At 34.8% G+C, this 16,471-nt stretch overlaps 4 protein-coding genes across 11 annotated transcripts; 2 read left to right on the top strand and 2 right to left on the bottom strand.

The window, feature by feature from the left end:
* The first annotated feature begins 133 nt into the window (after positions 1 to 133).
* Positions 134 to 5,356, top strand: LOC109537059 (BLOC-1-related complex subunit 6). Of its 7 annotated transcripts, none has more exons than XM_048666069.1 (5): positions 136 to 642; positions 1,011 to 1,195; positions 1,658 to 1,899; positions 2,251 to 2,848; positions 2,919 to 3,192. In XM_048666069.1, exons 2-5 carry the CDS (start codon positions 1,125 to 1,127, stop codon positions 3,142 to 3,144), a joined length of 1,137 nt encoding a protein of 378 aa, XP_048522026.1. In that variant the 5' UTR covers positions 136 to 642; positions 1,011 to 1,124; the 3' UTR covers positions 3,145 to 3,192. The 7 variants fall into 7 exon arrangements, with proteins under 7 accessions (XP_019759143.1, XP_048522026.1, XP_048522027.1 ...); XM_048666070.1 differs by having other exon boundaries at positions 136 to 543; XM_019903586.2 differs by adding an exon at positions 4,347 to 5,356 and having other exon boundaries at positions 156 to 1,195; positions 2,919 to 3,198.
* LOC109537060 (uncharacterized protein C6orf136 homolog) lies at positions 5,347 to 6,593 on the bottom strand. The gene has a single exon (XM_019903590.2). The coding sequence runs from the start codon at positions 6,432 to 6,434 to the stop codon at positions 5,583 to 5,585; it is 852 nt and encodes a 283-aa protein (XP_019759149.1). The 5' UTR covers positions 6,435 to 6,593; the 3' UTR covers positions 5,347 to 5,582.
* Positions 6,594 to 7,997: 1,404 nt separating this feature from the next.
* On the top strand, positions 7,998 to 12,134 carry LOC109537149 (E3 ubiquitin-protein ligase CHFR). 2 transcript variants are annotated; one of them, XR_007281408.1, is made up of 7 exons: positions 8,002 to 8,434; positions 9,201 to 9,311; positions 9,371 to 9,893; positions 9,956 to 10,221; positions 10,276 to 10,481; positions 11,192 to 11,374; positions 11,997 to 12,134. XR_007281408.1 is itself a non-coding variant. In XM_019903749.2 (6 exons), exons 1-6 carry the CDS (start codon positions 8,363 to 8,365, stop codon positions 12,118 to 12,120), a joined length of 1,302 nt encoding a protein of 433 aa, XP_019759308.2. In that variant the 5' UTR covers positions 7,998 to 8,362; the 3' UTR covers positions 12,121 to 12,134. The 2 variants fall into 2 exon arrangements, 1 of the variants encoding a protein (XP_019759308.2); XM_019903749.2 differs by lacking the exon at positions 11,192 to 11,374 and having other exon boundaries at positions 7,998 to 8,434.
* A 343-nt stretch (positions 12,135 to 12,477) lies between these two features.
* On the bottom strand, positions 12,478 to 16,432 carry LOC109537039 (protein arginine methyltransferase NDUFAF7 homolog, mitochondrial). Its single transcript, XM_019903556.2, has 7 exons — positions 15,918 to 16,432; positions 15,681 to 15,821; positions 15,503 to 15,626; positions 13,273 to 13,465; positions 13,024 to 13,215; positions 12,875 to 12,965; positions 12,478 to 12,810 (listed from the first exon to the last, which is right to left on the bottom strand). The coding sequence occupies exons 1-7, from the start codon at positions 16,218 to 16,220 to the stop codon at positions 12,553 to 12,555; spliced, it is 1,302 nt and encodes a 433-aa protein (XP_019759115.2). The 5' UTR covers positions 16,221 to 16,432; the 3' UTR covers positions 12,478 to 12,552.
* Between the last annotated feature and the right edge of the window lie 39 nt (positions 16,433 to 16,471).

The raw sequence follows: 16,471 nt of genomic DNA on the forward strand, positions 1-16,471 counted from the left end.
ATACATACAGGGTGATTCAAAATTCACCTCGGGGCAGTTTAGGGAGTACAGGAAAAATGGTAAAGAAAATTAGTTCTTATCAAATATTGAGATGTTTGCAATAAAAACTAGATCAGAAGGACGGCAACAATGTTTTCCAGTGTACTGCCTTCATCTATGTGTACTGCTTGTGACAAAAAACAAAAACTCGAGTAACCATCGATAAGCACATAAGCAATGGCAATTAATATCATATAAGATTTTCAATACAATTATCACGGTAAGCCAGAAAAAGAATTGATTAGCGACAAACCATCCTACTCATTTTCTCTCATGTCTTCATGTGCATATAAGAAGGAAATGGCACTAGTATTTTCAGGTCAAGTAAATTCAAATCATGACAGGTAGTTTTAATAGGTTAAGAAACTTGTTTATAAACAAAACCTTTAGTTTGAAACAAAAGTAGTGGTTTCTAAAAAAATATGTAGTAAAGTAAACACAGTAAGAAACGCTGTAAAGTGCCGAAAAACCTTGACAAACCTAACTTTTTTAGTTCTATTTTAGGTATTATAACAATTTAGTAATAATAACTTCTCAATGGGAGTTATACTGTTACAATCACATATTACTCACTACTACTGTAAACAACGTCTCTGAATGAAGGTATTCTTATGTGCCAACATAATACATTTTATGTATTTTTCCGTCTCGTATTATTACAGGAAAATATTTCCAATTTTAAATTACTCTTTATGTTATAGTTTACTTTGAACAAGTTAACATACGTTTGCTTCAAGCTATACTTAAAAATATTCAAATATCGAGTAGAGCCACATTGCATCTACCTATGACATATTTTAAACTTAGTGAGTCAACTACAGAAAAACCATCAGTTATTATAAGATTTGAAATATGTACATTGGAATTTAATGTAATCTTCCAGCTAACGCTAAGCACAAGCGATTACAATATACGTAATATTAGAGCGAGAATAATTGGAAATTTATCATAGTTGTATTATTGACTCTTAGTTTATTAGTTAACTTGAGATCTCTAATCATCAGCCAGACTTAAAACAGTGTTCTTCAGTGTTCGTGTGAAAATATTACTTTTATGAATTAAAACAGAAATAAACTCGTAATAATATGGTGAAGTCGTGCTCCGCTTTAAATTGCCTCGAAAGATGGGAAAGGAATATTAAGAAAAAATTTCACAGGTCAGTACACTCAGCATTCGTAAGATTTTTCCATACTTATTTAGAGGGTGTTTAAAATGGAAGGGGGTGTTTTCTGAGGTCATTTTTGTATGATGTAATGAGCAGGTAAAAATGGTTTGTTTTGATCATTTCGTAAACAAAGCAAAATTCGAGCAAAAAATCTAGGAAGCAAAAAGTTATATTTTTAGTTGCTTTATCCCAAAAAGAATAAAAGTTACTTAAACCCTGTGGCTCGATTTTTTTTGGCAATAAAATGTGTTAAGATGTCCCCGCATGGTCCATCAGACAAAAATTTTAATCCAATTATGGTTGGATTTGGAAAAAATTGGTCTAAACTTATGTTAACATATGAAAATGATTTTCGAAACACAGAAATTGAAAATCACTCTCCTAAATATTCTTACGTATTTTTAATCACTGTGTAGTTTGCAGCGTTTCATACAATATTTCTTGTTAAATTAGAATCCCTCAAAAAGACCTCGAATTAAGAACAAAATGGTTAAACGCTTTGAGAAGAATAAATTACGACCCAAAAGACGCATTTATCTGTGAGAAACACTTTACCGCTAGTGATTATGAAATTAACGTCCATGGAAATAAGAATCTAAAAAAAGGGGCTGTTCCATCGGTATTTGAGTTTACCGGTCGTCCTTCAAAACGTACTTCTAAACAGATAAAGCCACAAAGGTTAGCAAGTGTCCAAGGTAAGAATCCGTTTAGTTACTAATAAATTTAATAAAAAAATATTCTAATCAGTGGCAGCGCGTAGTTCACTCCTGTGGGGGTGCATATTAGAAAATCGGCGGGGGATTATTTTTTTTGTGCCTCATGCCCAAAAATCTAACAAATTAAACTGATTAATGTGCATTCAGTTATCCGCGTGAATTGATCAGTATTCATACGTCAAGTACAGTGGACAAAATAAACGGCGTGCACGTACTAAATGTGCACAATATTACTGAGTAACAACCACCTATTACAATACCTAATTCGCACCACACTATTCTTTCGAATATTTAATTTAAAGTAAGTAGATAAATTAATTAACATTCCAGATGCGGTCAAGAAGAGCCAATTAAGCGGCGATGAAACAAAGAATGGAAAAGAAGCATTCTTGAACGACGATGAAATTGAAGCAAATCTTTCATCACCAATATCCGCGGAAAATCAACAACAAAGTGATGAAGAGAGACCAATAACAAATGATAGCGTAAAACATGCCAGTGCAGGTTTTTTAAATAAATCAACTGAAGAAGATCCTTCCCCATTAAAGAGTGAAGCAGTTTACATCAAATCTGAAATTATGAATCAGCTGGCATTGGTTCATTTTCAACCTGATGAGCTCGAGACAAATAAACGGCTTCAAATAAGGAAAGAAACGGCTGACAACTTTGAAAATTTGAAGACAAAGCACTTAGACCAGCCAGAAATGCAGCATCAATGTGCAGTATTCGATTCTACTGAAACAAAAGATTATTCGACCTCAGAAAATGAAGAATCTAAAATCAAATGTGAAACGCCTTTAAAGCAATCTCGAATGCGACTTGACCCAAACAAAATGGATAATGTTTCAAGCATATCGGCATTAAATGACTCAACTGAAGATCATCCTTCGACTGCGAACAGTGACGAGCACCAAACCATATCTTACAAGTAAGCGCAAAAGTTTCAATTTAAGTTAAATTTTGTATCAAAAATTTTTCTCTAAATTCTTATGTTCCAGAAGGAACCGTCGAGATCCAATTTATTTTGGCGACTTTGAAAATGCAGACCTGGATTGTCCAGTGAAACGCTCGAGATTCTGGCGAGTTGCTCATGAAATTGTTTTAAAGCAAAAGCAGCGCATTAAGTACTATCAGTGTAAAGAGCGAAGACAAAACGACCAAATTTTAAAACTTAAACGACTTCTCAAAGAAGCAACAAGGACGGAATGCGAAAAGGCCAAATAGCAGACGTTACCGATAAATTTTGACTTAATGAATCTTTAACTGGGATGAATTCAGGTAGGCCAGGTTCTCAACTGTTTTAATTAACTGCTCTTTATCTTAATGATATTAGCTGGGATAACTAAAGGAACCTATTCAATCTGAGGTCAATTCAAGAAAATAAAAATATATATTTCTTAGAAATATATATTTGTCTTTTCTTCTTTCTTTTTCTTCTCTTTAAAAGTATAAATTTTGATTTTTAATTTTCTGAGACCAACAATGGAGTAAATGTTGAGCCACGTATTTTAATTATCATTTTTTTGAAGCACAAGCTGAAGTATCTTGTGTGAATTCTTAGTTCTCTGATAATAAATGATATAAGTTTGTTTATTTTTAAAATGAGACAATGATTTAAAATAGAAAATTTCATAAAAAACGCAATTGGTTAATTAATACACGTTATAATACTTTGAAGTTTACTTCTTTCTTTCTACTAAAATTTAGTGCCCTACAATTTTTGGAGCTGGAAACGTGGTCTTTGAAATACGTATTGTGTAAATGCATTATTTTGTAACGTACAGAAAATTAGGATTAATTTCTTTCAGGACCAAATTCTTCACTGAAATTCTTCTAATAAAGAAAAGGAGAAATTAGAATATTAATATTTTAAAGATTTAATTAAAAATCTTTGGTGATTCGCATTTTAACTTTTTTCATTAATTTGATTTATTTTGCTATTTCTCTGTAGTTATATCCTATTTATATTTTTGCGAAATATATGCGAATTAACGTGAAAAATTAGTCTAATACAAGTAATACATGAGATATGGTGTATCATTACCGGGAGAAAGTCTACAACATTGTTATTCGATTCTGTTTGTCGCGTGTTCCTAATTTATTTATTTGAAGAATGTTTTGTTGTTAAATAAAATAATATATTTAAAAAAATTAATACGCAAAAGATTAACTCTTCAAGTTGTTCAACAATTTTAAAAGCAAACTATTATCATGTATTATATGTGAACTTGCAAACTGGAATTAAGAAAAATAGTACATAACAACCCATAATATCTCCGTCTTTATTGTGTAGAGGTTCACTCTGTTTACGTGAACTTGTCAATGAGGAGGACTGAGAACTGTTAACCTATTATTTGATTGTTTACATCCTCATAAATAATTTATCAATAAATTACAACAAACATTTTATATAAACGGGCGTTAAGTGGCTGCAGTTATGGAGTTGGAGCATTCCAGAGATTCGTCTCCAACACCCCCACACACTCTAACATCAAGTTTGCCGCCTCCTTTACCAATGAGGCCCAGCAAAGTAACTCCAAACTTACAAACAGAGCTGCTAGAAGCTGGATTGCAAACGCAACGAATCGAAGAGCCTTTAGATCTAGAAGGAGACGACATTTCTCAGCATATGACTCAATCGTACAGTGAAATTTCCTTTAAATCAGGCTTCAGTCCTGATGTTGAAGAGCATGAAAGTCTTGTGATGGATTTAGATTCCGTGAAAATTGATGAACAGTTCAGTAAGAGGCCTGTTACATTACCTTCTGAAAAGCGAAGTGAGAAGCCCCTTAGACCACTTAATTTAGATGGTACTGTACATGTAGAAGGTAATATGACCCATTTTGTAGCAGAGGATTTGGAGACGAAAATAAAACTGTCCAGTCCCGTAACGAAAAAGAATGATACTCCAACTAATTCGCGGAGCGGAACTCCAAGTACTTTGTACAGGCAATTATTAGATCCCCAACTTGGTCAGATAGACGTGGCCCTGATAAATGATTTGGAATGTGAAGCACATCGCATGGCTACTTCTGTAGACAACCTAATTGAGAATTTGAGTGGGATTCTACATTCAGTGTCTTCTATCACAGCAGATAATGTGGATATTTACAAAAATGCTGTATCAAAAATGTCTGATTCCATGGATGGTAATATTAAAAGCATGTATAAGATGATGGCTAAGGCAGAGGAAATTACCAAAAATATGAAAGGCGTAGAAGTTCAAGCAGCTAAAATAAAGGAAGTAAAAAAACTGGTTGATTTATTTGAGTCTTTTGTATAGTTAAGCAGTTTCATTGCTTGGATATTTATCTAGTTTATGTTAAGTTATTTGTGGAAGCCACTGTAATTGGCCTGTTGGTACAATTGCTACCGCGATCTCATTTATGGGTTATTGTTATTGACTATTTAATTAATAAATACATGTTTGTTTTTACTTTGTTTCTGTTTATTCAGCTACAAGATTTCATAAGTTACTTCGAAACAACATTAATAGTATAATATACAAAGCGCATTTTTACTGATAACAGACATAACATTAACATTTAACGCGTAGCAATTATTGACGATTTAAACTAGAAATTAATATGTTTGAAAAATGCTTCCAAGACCTTTGCAGCTATTTCGAAAATAAATAATATTCTATACTAATATTCGTCACTTCACATAAACAGGGCTATATCTGAAACCCTGGGAACAACGGTTATCATTAATGCTAGCTTTGCGGCATTTAAATTGGAATTTTCTGATACTACTGAGTCAGAATCCGGCATCATTTTATCGGCTATGTGTTTAATGATTTTGCCGTCTGCATTTACTATAAAAGTAGAATATCCATCATACCAATTATCACTTTTTTCAAGTGTTTCCTTCCATTCCCATAATTTAATTTTCCAGAACATGAGCATTACTCTCCATGCTGATATTCCTCTTATTCTCCATCTTATCCGGATTGTGCCATCTTCTGGATGTTGAGTTATCTTTAAAACCTCGAACCTTACATAAGCAAACCTGATATGTCCGATTGTTCGTAACAGAGCAACCTGCTTGACATAATTTAATAATCCCTCTGTTCTGACCTTTCTAATATTGTCTTCAAATACGATATTATCGTGATAGATGGAATAGTCCATTGGTTGGATAAACAACTTTGGTAATGTATTCCCTAATATTGTGTACACATGGAAAAGCTTGTCAGGCGAAGGCCTGCCATCAGGTGAGGCAGGTTGCTTGTTTGGTACCACATTTTCTTCAGGAAGACCAGCTGAACACATAATAGAATCAGGTAGAACTAATCTTTCAACCTTCGTTCTACTGACAACATCATTGATTACTTCTCTGTTATCAACAATTGTATTTCCCATATTACACGTGTCCGGTTGATATTGAGGCTGAACACTGCCTGAATACTGTTTCCACGAGCTATCAAAGAACCTCTGTTGAAATAGCCCTAAATGCTTGGAGCTGATTAAATGACCTGACAGCTTTTGCATGTATCTTAGTGTGGGTGCCATTCTGCTATCTGATATTTTCGTTCGAAACGAACAAACCCTTACTTTAAATCGCGATTAACAACTTTCTAGAATCGTTTTCATTTTTGGCTTTACCCTGAACCTCACTTTTCCCGGTTGAAGGCTCAAGAACTTCAAACGCGAGATAAAAATCATGTGGTACGTTCTTACGCAGATGCCAAGTTTAATTTTTGTTCTGTGGCCAAGGACCATGACGATTTATCGCCAAATTTTTTGCTTATGTTGGCGACAATTTTTTTGTCGTTTGGCGCCAATTTCTCATTAATATATTTTAGACACACAAGTGAACATATATAATTTCAATTCAACTTGTTAGAAAAACTAAAGTTCTTGCTTAAAACCTTTCCACTTTGTTTTTATTGATTTACCCCGTTTGAATTTACGTTGCGCCAAAACCGGCGATTTTTACGTCTACATTTGGCGATTTTTGGCGACATTGCCATTTCTCAGTCTGGTCATCCTCTATGACAAGTACTTCTAGCCCATGATACAATGAATACAAGGTAGGATATTAATCGGCCGAAAACTCGATTTTCGTGCGCACATGACGTCGCTGGTTACCACCATAGAACGTTACCACTTTGGTGAAGTGAACAGCTGATCCCATTTAAAATGAATGTAACCTAGACAAATTTTCACTGAATTCAAAACGCAATAGTTCAAAAATGGAAAGTTATATGAGGATATGGTTTGCAGCATTGCATAGCCGAATGCTTTGAAAATCGCGTTTAGGACCCGACTTAGGCTTATTGGGAAGAAAAATACCGTAAATAATTCTTTACAAAATCTCTGATTGTCAGCGTTTTAGCGTGCTGTGTTGCCAGAGTGTCATTTGAGAAATCGGGTTGAGCCGAACGAAATAATGAATTAATTGTAGCACAATGAATGAATGCACTGTTCATACAATGAATTGATTGTATCATACAATGAATTCATTGTCGTACAATACCCCCATAGGGGGGATATTTTGTGGTTGGCTTTGGGCTTATTGTGAAGCACATATAAGCCTTGTTCTATGGCACAGACTACATACCAGAGACAAGTTTAGCAAAATTAACAATGGAATTAGAGCCCATAAAATAACCATACATTTAGTGGATAACAGCAAATACTATAGACTATAGTAAGAAGGTACCAGAGACAAGTCTTGAAGACATGTTTCTGAAGGTACGTACTTTTCCAGATTAGATGGAAAACGATGCATTTTTTGAACATCATCTGCATCTAATCCACAAATGAGGCACTTCATTTTGGTTATTAAGCGAGGAATAAATCGTATAGAACCCACCACCAACTAAGAACACTACAAACTAAGAACAAGCTGCAGACTAAGAACTTAAACCACAATCAAGCAACAATAAACAAATCAAGCATTCGCTATCAAACCACAGATCGCAAAACTCTTTGAAATATAAAAGAGTAAATATGCAATAAAATTTATATTGAGAGCAATCAAAAATCGTCAAAGTAAGGTTAACGATTGCAACAAGCAGCGTTGTCGTTATTATTAACTCAACACTATGTGTGTTTTTTGCGCAATGGATTAGATAAGGAAAGAAAATCATTATTTTGGCATTAAATATAACAACGGCAACATAGCCTTTGGGACAGCTCGCGTCCTCTGACAAGACGGCAGCACATAATAGTAAAGAGAGAGCTTATTTAAGAAACATAGCAAAGAAAGAGTCCGAAAATAACCTATTTTTGGGACATTTTTTCACGACTAGTTTCTTGTCTCTACTTGTCTTTGTACTTACCACAGACTACATACTATTGTTTGTGCTATTGTTGTGAAGGTATTCAGATCAGAGACAAGTACTTATCTCTGTCAGAGGTTCAGATACTCGTTTTTATCTATGAGAACAGACTCTCAACGTGCTCTGAAGTGTGTATCAATTTATTAGTGAATCATGTCAGATTTGATAAATCCTGTTTTGTTCCACCAGAAGGACCAGGTTGTGATTGAAGTTACCAAAAGCCCGGTAAGTCTACTCGAGGCCTCCGTGTCTTCTCTATCAGTGGCGAATCCATGAGGGTGCTGTAGGGCTTCAGCCCCCACCAGACCAGTACAATACCATCTATTTCATCGTAAAACATTTTATGATTCTATAACTATAAATTAAATGCTATTTGAAAAATACTTTAAGTGGAGGTTACGATTCGTCCATACAACGATGTAACTTTTTTATGATCTCAGCTCCCCCCAGATCAAGGTCCTGGATTTGTCACTGTACTCTATTAAGGCGTTTTTCGATCACTTTTAACTCATTGAAATTAAGACATGTCCGCAAGCAGCTTATTACGTCCTTATGAAGCAGAAGACCTATTTCTAAATTTGCAGAGGTTACGCGAAAACCGTAAACTTTTCAGTGAAAACATTAAAATTATATGTTGAATATTCAAATTGAAGGGCTTGATTCAAAAACCGTTCAGTGGAGTGTGTGCTTTTTATTGCAAACGATGCAGCGTGCCAAATACATTAAAGTTTGTTTATAACGTCGACCTTAGGTAAAAATGGAGCTGACCGGTTTTTGCACCAAGCCCTTCAATTGAAGATGGTTCATTTGGCTGACACAATGTAATTAAGTAGTAGATTTTCGTACAAAAAATATTTTTACCCGCCTGTGGATCATTCAAACRCAAATAGTAGTTTTCWATACARGGGTGAAAAGTGTCGTTTTTATTCTTAATATTTCAATTTTAGCAAAAAACCTGCATTATTTTTCAATTATTTGCATTAAATTTCAGTTCACAATTGGACGAGCGCCATACTGTGATTATCAGCTGCTAAGCGTGACTGTATCCAGAACACACTGTAAATTAGAAAAAACAAATACCGGATGGGTGTTAACAGATCTGGTAAGTATTACTATAAAATTACTAATAGTATAGTTAATAATTTACATTTTGTTGTGCAGGGTTCAAATGGTACATTGGTCAATGGTATTTTATATCGAAGAGGTACTAGTGGTGTTTTAAAACATCTTGACACTATTCTTCTGGGATTGGAAGTATGGTCATTACAATTCATGTTGAAGCAAACACCGCTTATAAGCACGCTACTCCCACTTAATCTAACTACCATAAATCTTCATCAGTCTTCGACCTCAAATAGTTTGAGCTCGGATTCAAATTCGAATACGAGAAAAAGCGAGATTGTTACAGATCAACGTCCTGCTACAGCTGACGTGCAATCCGCTAGTAGCTCCGATAAAAATCTTGGTTCGAATATTGCCTCAAATATAAGTCTCAAGCGACGTCGTACGTCAGAAAGTAATCTAGTGAATAAATCCCGACCGAGATCGAGACCAGTTCTTCAACCTAAAATGCCTTCTTCTGAAGGAGTTGATTATATTGTGGATTTAACAAATGATTTGTCTCAAGATGAGTGCATTTTAATAGCAGAGAGCAGTGACAAATCGGCTGGGAATGGATCTGCAGGTAAAGTAATATACCTACGATTTGGTGGAATAAAGTACCAACATTTTCAAAAATCATTTCAGATCTCGCTACACTTTCAACGACTTCTGAAACTGCACAGAATCCTGCCCAAGGAAAAGAACATTCACAGTTCGAAAGTATGAAGACTGAACTGATGTGCACTATATGTTCGGAATTATTCATTAAACCCGTCACACTTGCATGTTCTCACAGTTTTTGCTCGTTTTGCATTAAACGCTGGCGGGCAAAATCATCTACTTGTCCAATATGTCGAACTTTTATCAAATCTGTAACGCGCACATTGGTGTTGGATAATCTGGTAGACAAGGTAACTTTTAAGATAAATGTTGTGGCCTTTTCAAAGTTAATCTATGGGTTTTAGATTATGGAAAATGATTCTCCAGAAGATCGAAAGCAGAGGCAAGAAGCTATTGATGCAATACAGAAAGCGGAAAAGAAACCAGTAGCCCGTCGTCGTGGAGTCAGCCGACGAAGCTCTGATAGGAATATCGGACGACCGAGAAGAGGTAACTCTCGTACTGAACCACCACCACCACCACCAGTGAGTTATGAGCCGTCAGTTTTGAGGTAAATATGTATACATATTTGAAACTGTTCTGAATTTAAAATATTTTGCGTCATTTGGAAGTAACTAGTTTGGATCGTAATGTATTTCTAGTTGACTGTGGGATTAGATAATAACATTGAACACTGTATATTTATGAGCATTAATATTGTATTATCAAAATTTAAGTGAACATCAATAAGTGGCAAACACTGTTCATTAATTTCTTATGTGTAACTTTTATTGCGGCAAGGCCAATCTTTTAGTTAGTTCTCAAACGTTCTCCATTTTAGAATATTTCGGTCAGTTGCTGTCTTTATTGAGTTGTTCTACAATTATTTGGCCATGTATCAGATACAAGGTGTTCCTTAATGGCATACTAAAATTTTCAGGTAAACTTCATATGAAGGAATGCCGTAAACTTTCGATGTACAGGGGAACAAATTTTTTCACGTCGAAATAAATTTTTTGCTATTTCTATCTATCTATTTAAAAAAAAATTGTACAAATTCAAAACATCACGCTGGATTTTCTGATGTATGTGTATTCTGAAGCTGGGTCAAAGAATTGCCCGATTGACTTTTAGGGAACACCCTATATTAAATAAAGATGTAGTTACGACAGAAGCATTTCTGGAATGCAGGGCAATGATGGTTTGCAATTAGCGACTAGTTTACGTTGAGCGTTTTAAGAGGTTCTTTATACTTTTTTATTGTAAACTTAACGTTTTAAGATAAAACAATGGTGCAATGGATGCGTCCTGCACTAGAGATCTGTGTCACACATATTTTATGGTAATAACGATAATGATTGCCAAACTACGACAAATTGGCCTATGATGGGCCAATGAACTAGAGTCATCAGCAACTGCTTTGTGAACTGTTGTAATGATTCGAGCCAGAGGCTCGAAATAATTGTAAGTCAATTATTAGTAAATTTCTTTTCGATTCGGTCAATAAATTGGACAGCTTTAGTTAATGAATGAAATTGGCCGAATTGAAAAACAATTTACTATCTAAATTGAAAAACAAGACATTATCTCATGATTCATACCTATCACTTTTCTAAAAGTTTTTGATGGGATTTCATATCGTTATATTCACAAATTGATACATTTCACCGTAGACGCTAGAGATGAACTACAGCGTGATTTTAGAATGTCTTATCATTGGGACTAGGATTTTTTTTAACTGTGATGTAATTTCACTTTTCCTTTACTTTAAAACTGAAGAACAGAACGTGGTTGCCGTTTTTGTAATATAAAAGCCCGACAAAGTGATAGGCAAGTGGCGTCACTTGCAGAAATAATTTCAAATAAATTATTTTCTAATAAATGATGTTATTTAGATATACAACAAACAATGTTTTAAACATAAAGCAGACATGATTTTAAAGATAACAATAGCGTCTGCAATTGGCAAGCACATTTTGTAAATTTCTTCTAAAAATATTCTGGCAAAAAAATTAAAATAGGAACAAAAGCTATGATCTTACCCAGAACTCTGTATACTTATTGAAATATTTCGTTTCCATTTCAGATGCAACCGTTGTAATTGTTTGGGACATTTAACGGGTAGATGCCCTAGCCTTCCAATAGAACCAGAAAGATCTATATTTCGCATTTCCTGGAATCACAACGACAGTGCCCTGAGGCCTCAATAAATGTATTAAATTTCTTGTTTTATTTTAACATCTTTTGAACGTTTTGTTCACACCTTTTTAGATAGAGATATCAGGTTTGAGACAGTACCTTTCGGCTCTGAAAATTTTCTGTATTTTTCAAGTAGAATTGTAATTATTTTCACAGTTAATTAGTCAACTTAAAGGGTAAGTCTGAGAAAAAAACTAATTATCCTCCGCTTGCTAAGCGTTTTTTGTTGCTACTTGTGTTGGAGAAAGTACACTGTCATGTTTTGGCTTTTTCGCAGCAAGTAATCAAATTAATTTATAATTTAATTATTTTTTATATGTAAGGAAAGGATTAAGACAATGTTTTTCACTACAACAAACAACAGCCGATTATTTCGCCATAATGAAATTTATTAAAAGTATCACAGATGCAAGTAGTTACCGAGAATAAATACAGTTTAGTATTCAAGTGAAACCCACGACTGGGTACTTATCCAAGATTTTCTTTAGAGTGGATGGGAGCAGCGTACAAAACTTAAACCGTTCCCCCATTTTCGATTCGTCAGTTAAAAAGTTGTAACATTGTTTCAAATTGTCTATTTGCTTCTTGTCCTGCATATTTGCCGTTAACGCATTTACCCGGTATTCTATTCCGATTCTGTGTAAAAAACTGCGCTGTTTTGTAGGTCCCATAAAAATTACATCTCCATTGTTGTTAGCGACCTATAAAATGCAATGGCAATGAGGGAAATGGCTTGCCAATATGAAATTTGCTATTGAAACGAACCTCTTTAATGATGTTAAAGTCAACATCCGCGGTAAGATCGGCGGTACCTGGATGCAGTAACGGATCAACCTGTTTGTGTTTTTTAAATGCTCTACAACCAACACGTCCCAGGTAAGAATTAACCAGTATAAATAATGAGTAACACTGACCTAAAAGTGTCTGTGCCTGCACCATTGTGTCCATAATCGCAGATCAGCGCTATTCCACCATTCGATATTAACCGTTTGCATATTTGCTCGTATATTACCATGCCATCTGGGGATATTTCTACATGATCCCTGGTTTCTGTTGGCTTCAAAAGTACTTTCAGCATTGGAGTATCCTGACGCGCAAGAACATATCTGAAATTGTAATATTTAGGAAAAGATCCACTGAAAATAAACGCGAGCATTTAGTACCTAAATCGAATTTCCTCGTTGGCTTTGGTGCTTTCCAAATCAATTAACACCTCTTTGTAGCCGGCATAGGTTTTGTGGAATTTATGAATAGGGAGTGCGTCGAAAAATTCGTGAGCTAACAGAAGCGTGAATCCCTCGGGAACGTCTCTTAACTGCTGATGCCAATAGACGGGAATTCCATGATGGGACGTTCCTAATTTGTCAACAAAAGTGAAAAAACAGCAATTTTTCTATTAGTTGTGATCTAATTCAGTCTAAAAAGCTTCATCTGAATTAGTTTATTGTAATTGTAATATTCCGAAGTTTTAGAGCAAATTAGTAGGCCAACTATACTAACCGATTATTGATAAAAACGTATAGAAACCGCGGTCGAAATTGTTTGCTCAGAATGAACTAATTTCCGGTTTCTTGGACCGATGCCGCGATTTTGCCCTTCAAATTTTCCGTTAAAACGGAAATCAAACTTTCCATTCAACGTCTTAAAAGGTGGTATCGGAAAACGCTTTATCAACGAACGACTCGTCAAGAAATGCGCTTGGGAGTGACTTATCAAGTAATTTTGTGAAAAAAAGGCTATAAACACAGCTCCGAAAAAAAAAACTACTCAACAAAATGAACGTTACACAGCCAAATTTGTCCTCGCGGTGAATAAATTCTGATTGCTTCAAGCTATTTGGTTTCTCTTTGAAGCGTTACCTCGCCCCATTAGTTTCTTGTTCGCCACTGTTTTGGTTAAAATTAAACACCTCAGATAAATTTTCTACAGGGCGGTAAATAACAAAATTTCGCAGTTTGGCATGCCTCTAGTTGGACAAAAATGAGGTTTAAAGATTAGGTGAAAACGGTTTTTGAAATTTTCGGACATCTCTTTTGTTTAAAGGGTGGTATCCTTTCTGCTATTGGTCCCAATTTCACGACGTTGAAGCTTGAACTTCACAGACGATTTACGACGAAAATTGGATATATGGTTGCATATAGAATTACTCACATCGGAATTTCCCCGAAATCTGTAGCTCTAGGCTGAAAGATTTTCAACTAATTTTTTTTTCAAATATCAACTTTTACTTTCAAACATTTCGTTTACTCATGCAACCCTGTATATTTAATTTTTTTCTGAAGTTGACTGCGAAGTATTTGCTTCAACATGTGCATTCGTTTTTGCTAATCGGTTGAAAAGGATGAAATATCACTGCAATACCAAAAAGTTGATTTTTTTTAAAGACTACTGTAAATAAACAAGGTGAGCGAAAAATGCAAAAACTTTTTTTAAGATATGAGGTTTTAAATGCGTGTGGTGTTAAAATATGAAACAACTTTTTTTTGTCCAACTAAGAGCATGTAGAACTTTCACCAATTTTGCATTGTTTTATTCGGCACCCTATAGAAAATTTATCTGAGGCACTTATTTTTTGAAAAAAAAAACGCACTAACCGAAAAGGATTTTCACTAAATATCATGCCATCTGTGGCTATAATAACTCTTCAAGCATAAATAGAATTGTTTGAAGCAATCAGAATTTATCCAGTTCCAAATTTGTTAGTTTAATGTTCATTTCGTTGAGCAATTTAGATTAATGTTTTAGTCGACTGCTATCAGGGAAAGGACCGCTAACCAAATTTAATGACCCAAAAATGTGTGCCACTGACATTAATTAAATTTCGATATTTTTTACATCGAGTAGTTAAGTAGACATGCAACTTTTTCGTCGTCTTACCGTTTTACATATATTTGCATGTGGTTTAATCATTCATTAACTTTTATGTTGCATACAAAAATTCCTACAAACTACTACTGTACTCTCTGGAATTCACTTTAGCACCAGAAATAAATGTCGAGGCTCAAATCGGACACGTTTGTGCAGTTCTAAAGCGAATGCGTTAAAAGGTCGATCCACTATTTTAAACCGCTTCAAAGATGTACCGTTCTCTAACTTTCAGACCTCTCAAAATAGTTAAGTCCTATTCCGGTTTTGAATTTCTATGTACATAAAATAATGGAATTTTGTTTCAAAAAGTTTGCGCGTCCGCCAACTTCTCCATTAAGCAGGACAGATTCGAAATTTACTTTTCGCCCGGGATTCTCGGGAATGCAATTCAAATGAATGAATCCGGAATATCTACGCCTGATGCTAATATCACAATTTGTCTGCAGGAACACCTCATTATCACATATACCGTAAGGTCACGCTTCTTTTTTTGGAACAATTAAGAAAAATATACTCTCCACCAACCTGCCCTATAGTGAAAGCTTTTAGGGTCCTTGGTCAAGTTGCTATGAACACACAGGGTTTTACTCTGCACATCACTCAGCACGGGACTAATTTCTACCAAATGAAGACTAGCTTTATGTAGCGCCTACAAAAGTTTATCTTTTTAAGCCGCTAAACTTTCGATTGAGACACTGCGTACCTTAAAGTGACTAAAGACTTTCAAAATATCTGAACTCAAAGTGCCCCTACCCGGCCCTAATTCTACTATTTGTACTGGTTTTGGGCAGCCTATTTTATTCCACTCGTTTAAGAACCACACTGCTAACATTTCTCCGAAAATCTGCAATGAATCAATTGATTTTCTTGTACTGTAATGACTTGGGAGAGCTAGTTGATGTATTATATAATATATATTTTTTGAACATTGTTATTTTACCTGAGAAATTTCAGGAGACGTGATAAAATCGCCCATTTCTCCAAACATGTCTTTGCACATGTAGTAGCCTTTGCTTGGATTTTGGAGAACGTCTCTCATGTAGTCAGCTACAGTAATGGGGCCCTTGGCTTTGATTTTATTATACAGATGCTTTGACAGGAAATTTTCATCGCGTTCGATTTTTCGCTTCACTGTGTAGTAAGTGCGGAATACAACAATGGGGTACAACTGTTTGCCTTGATTTTGCGCTAGGGATTTAGCCAATTTTGGTAAAGTTTTACCTTTAGTTAGTAAGATGGACATTTTAACAGAATTTTTGGAAAATTTGTCTAAAATTTAATGACGTTTTTAAAGTCAAATTTTAAGAAAACATTATATAAAAACCAATCAAGAAGGCCTATTTTTTACTAAGGTTATGTCATGTTGTGGGTTTATTACTTTTCACAGTTCGAAACTTGACAGGAAAAACGCGCTCGCTATAAAAATTATTGAAATACTTGTGGCTTTTGGCAAGTATTTTAACATTGTAAACAAACGAGAAAATGGCAAACACT

Source organism: Dendroctonus ponderosae, unplaced genomic scaffold (genome assembly GCF_020466585.1).
Source record: "Dendroctonus ponderosae isolate FM_Combo_2020 unplaced genomic scaffold, Dpon_F_20191213v2 Dpon_F_20191213_4, whole genome shotgun sequence".
Lineage (NCBI taxonomy): Eukaryota > Metazoa > Arthropoda > Insecta > Coleoptera > Curculionidae > Dendroctonus > Dendroctonus ponderosae.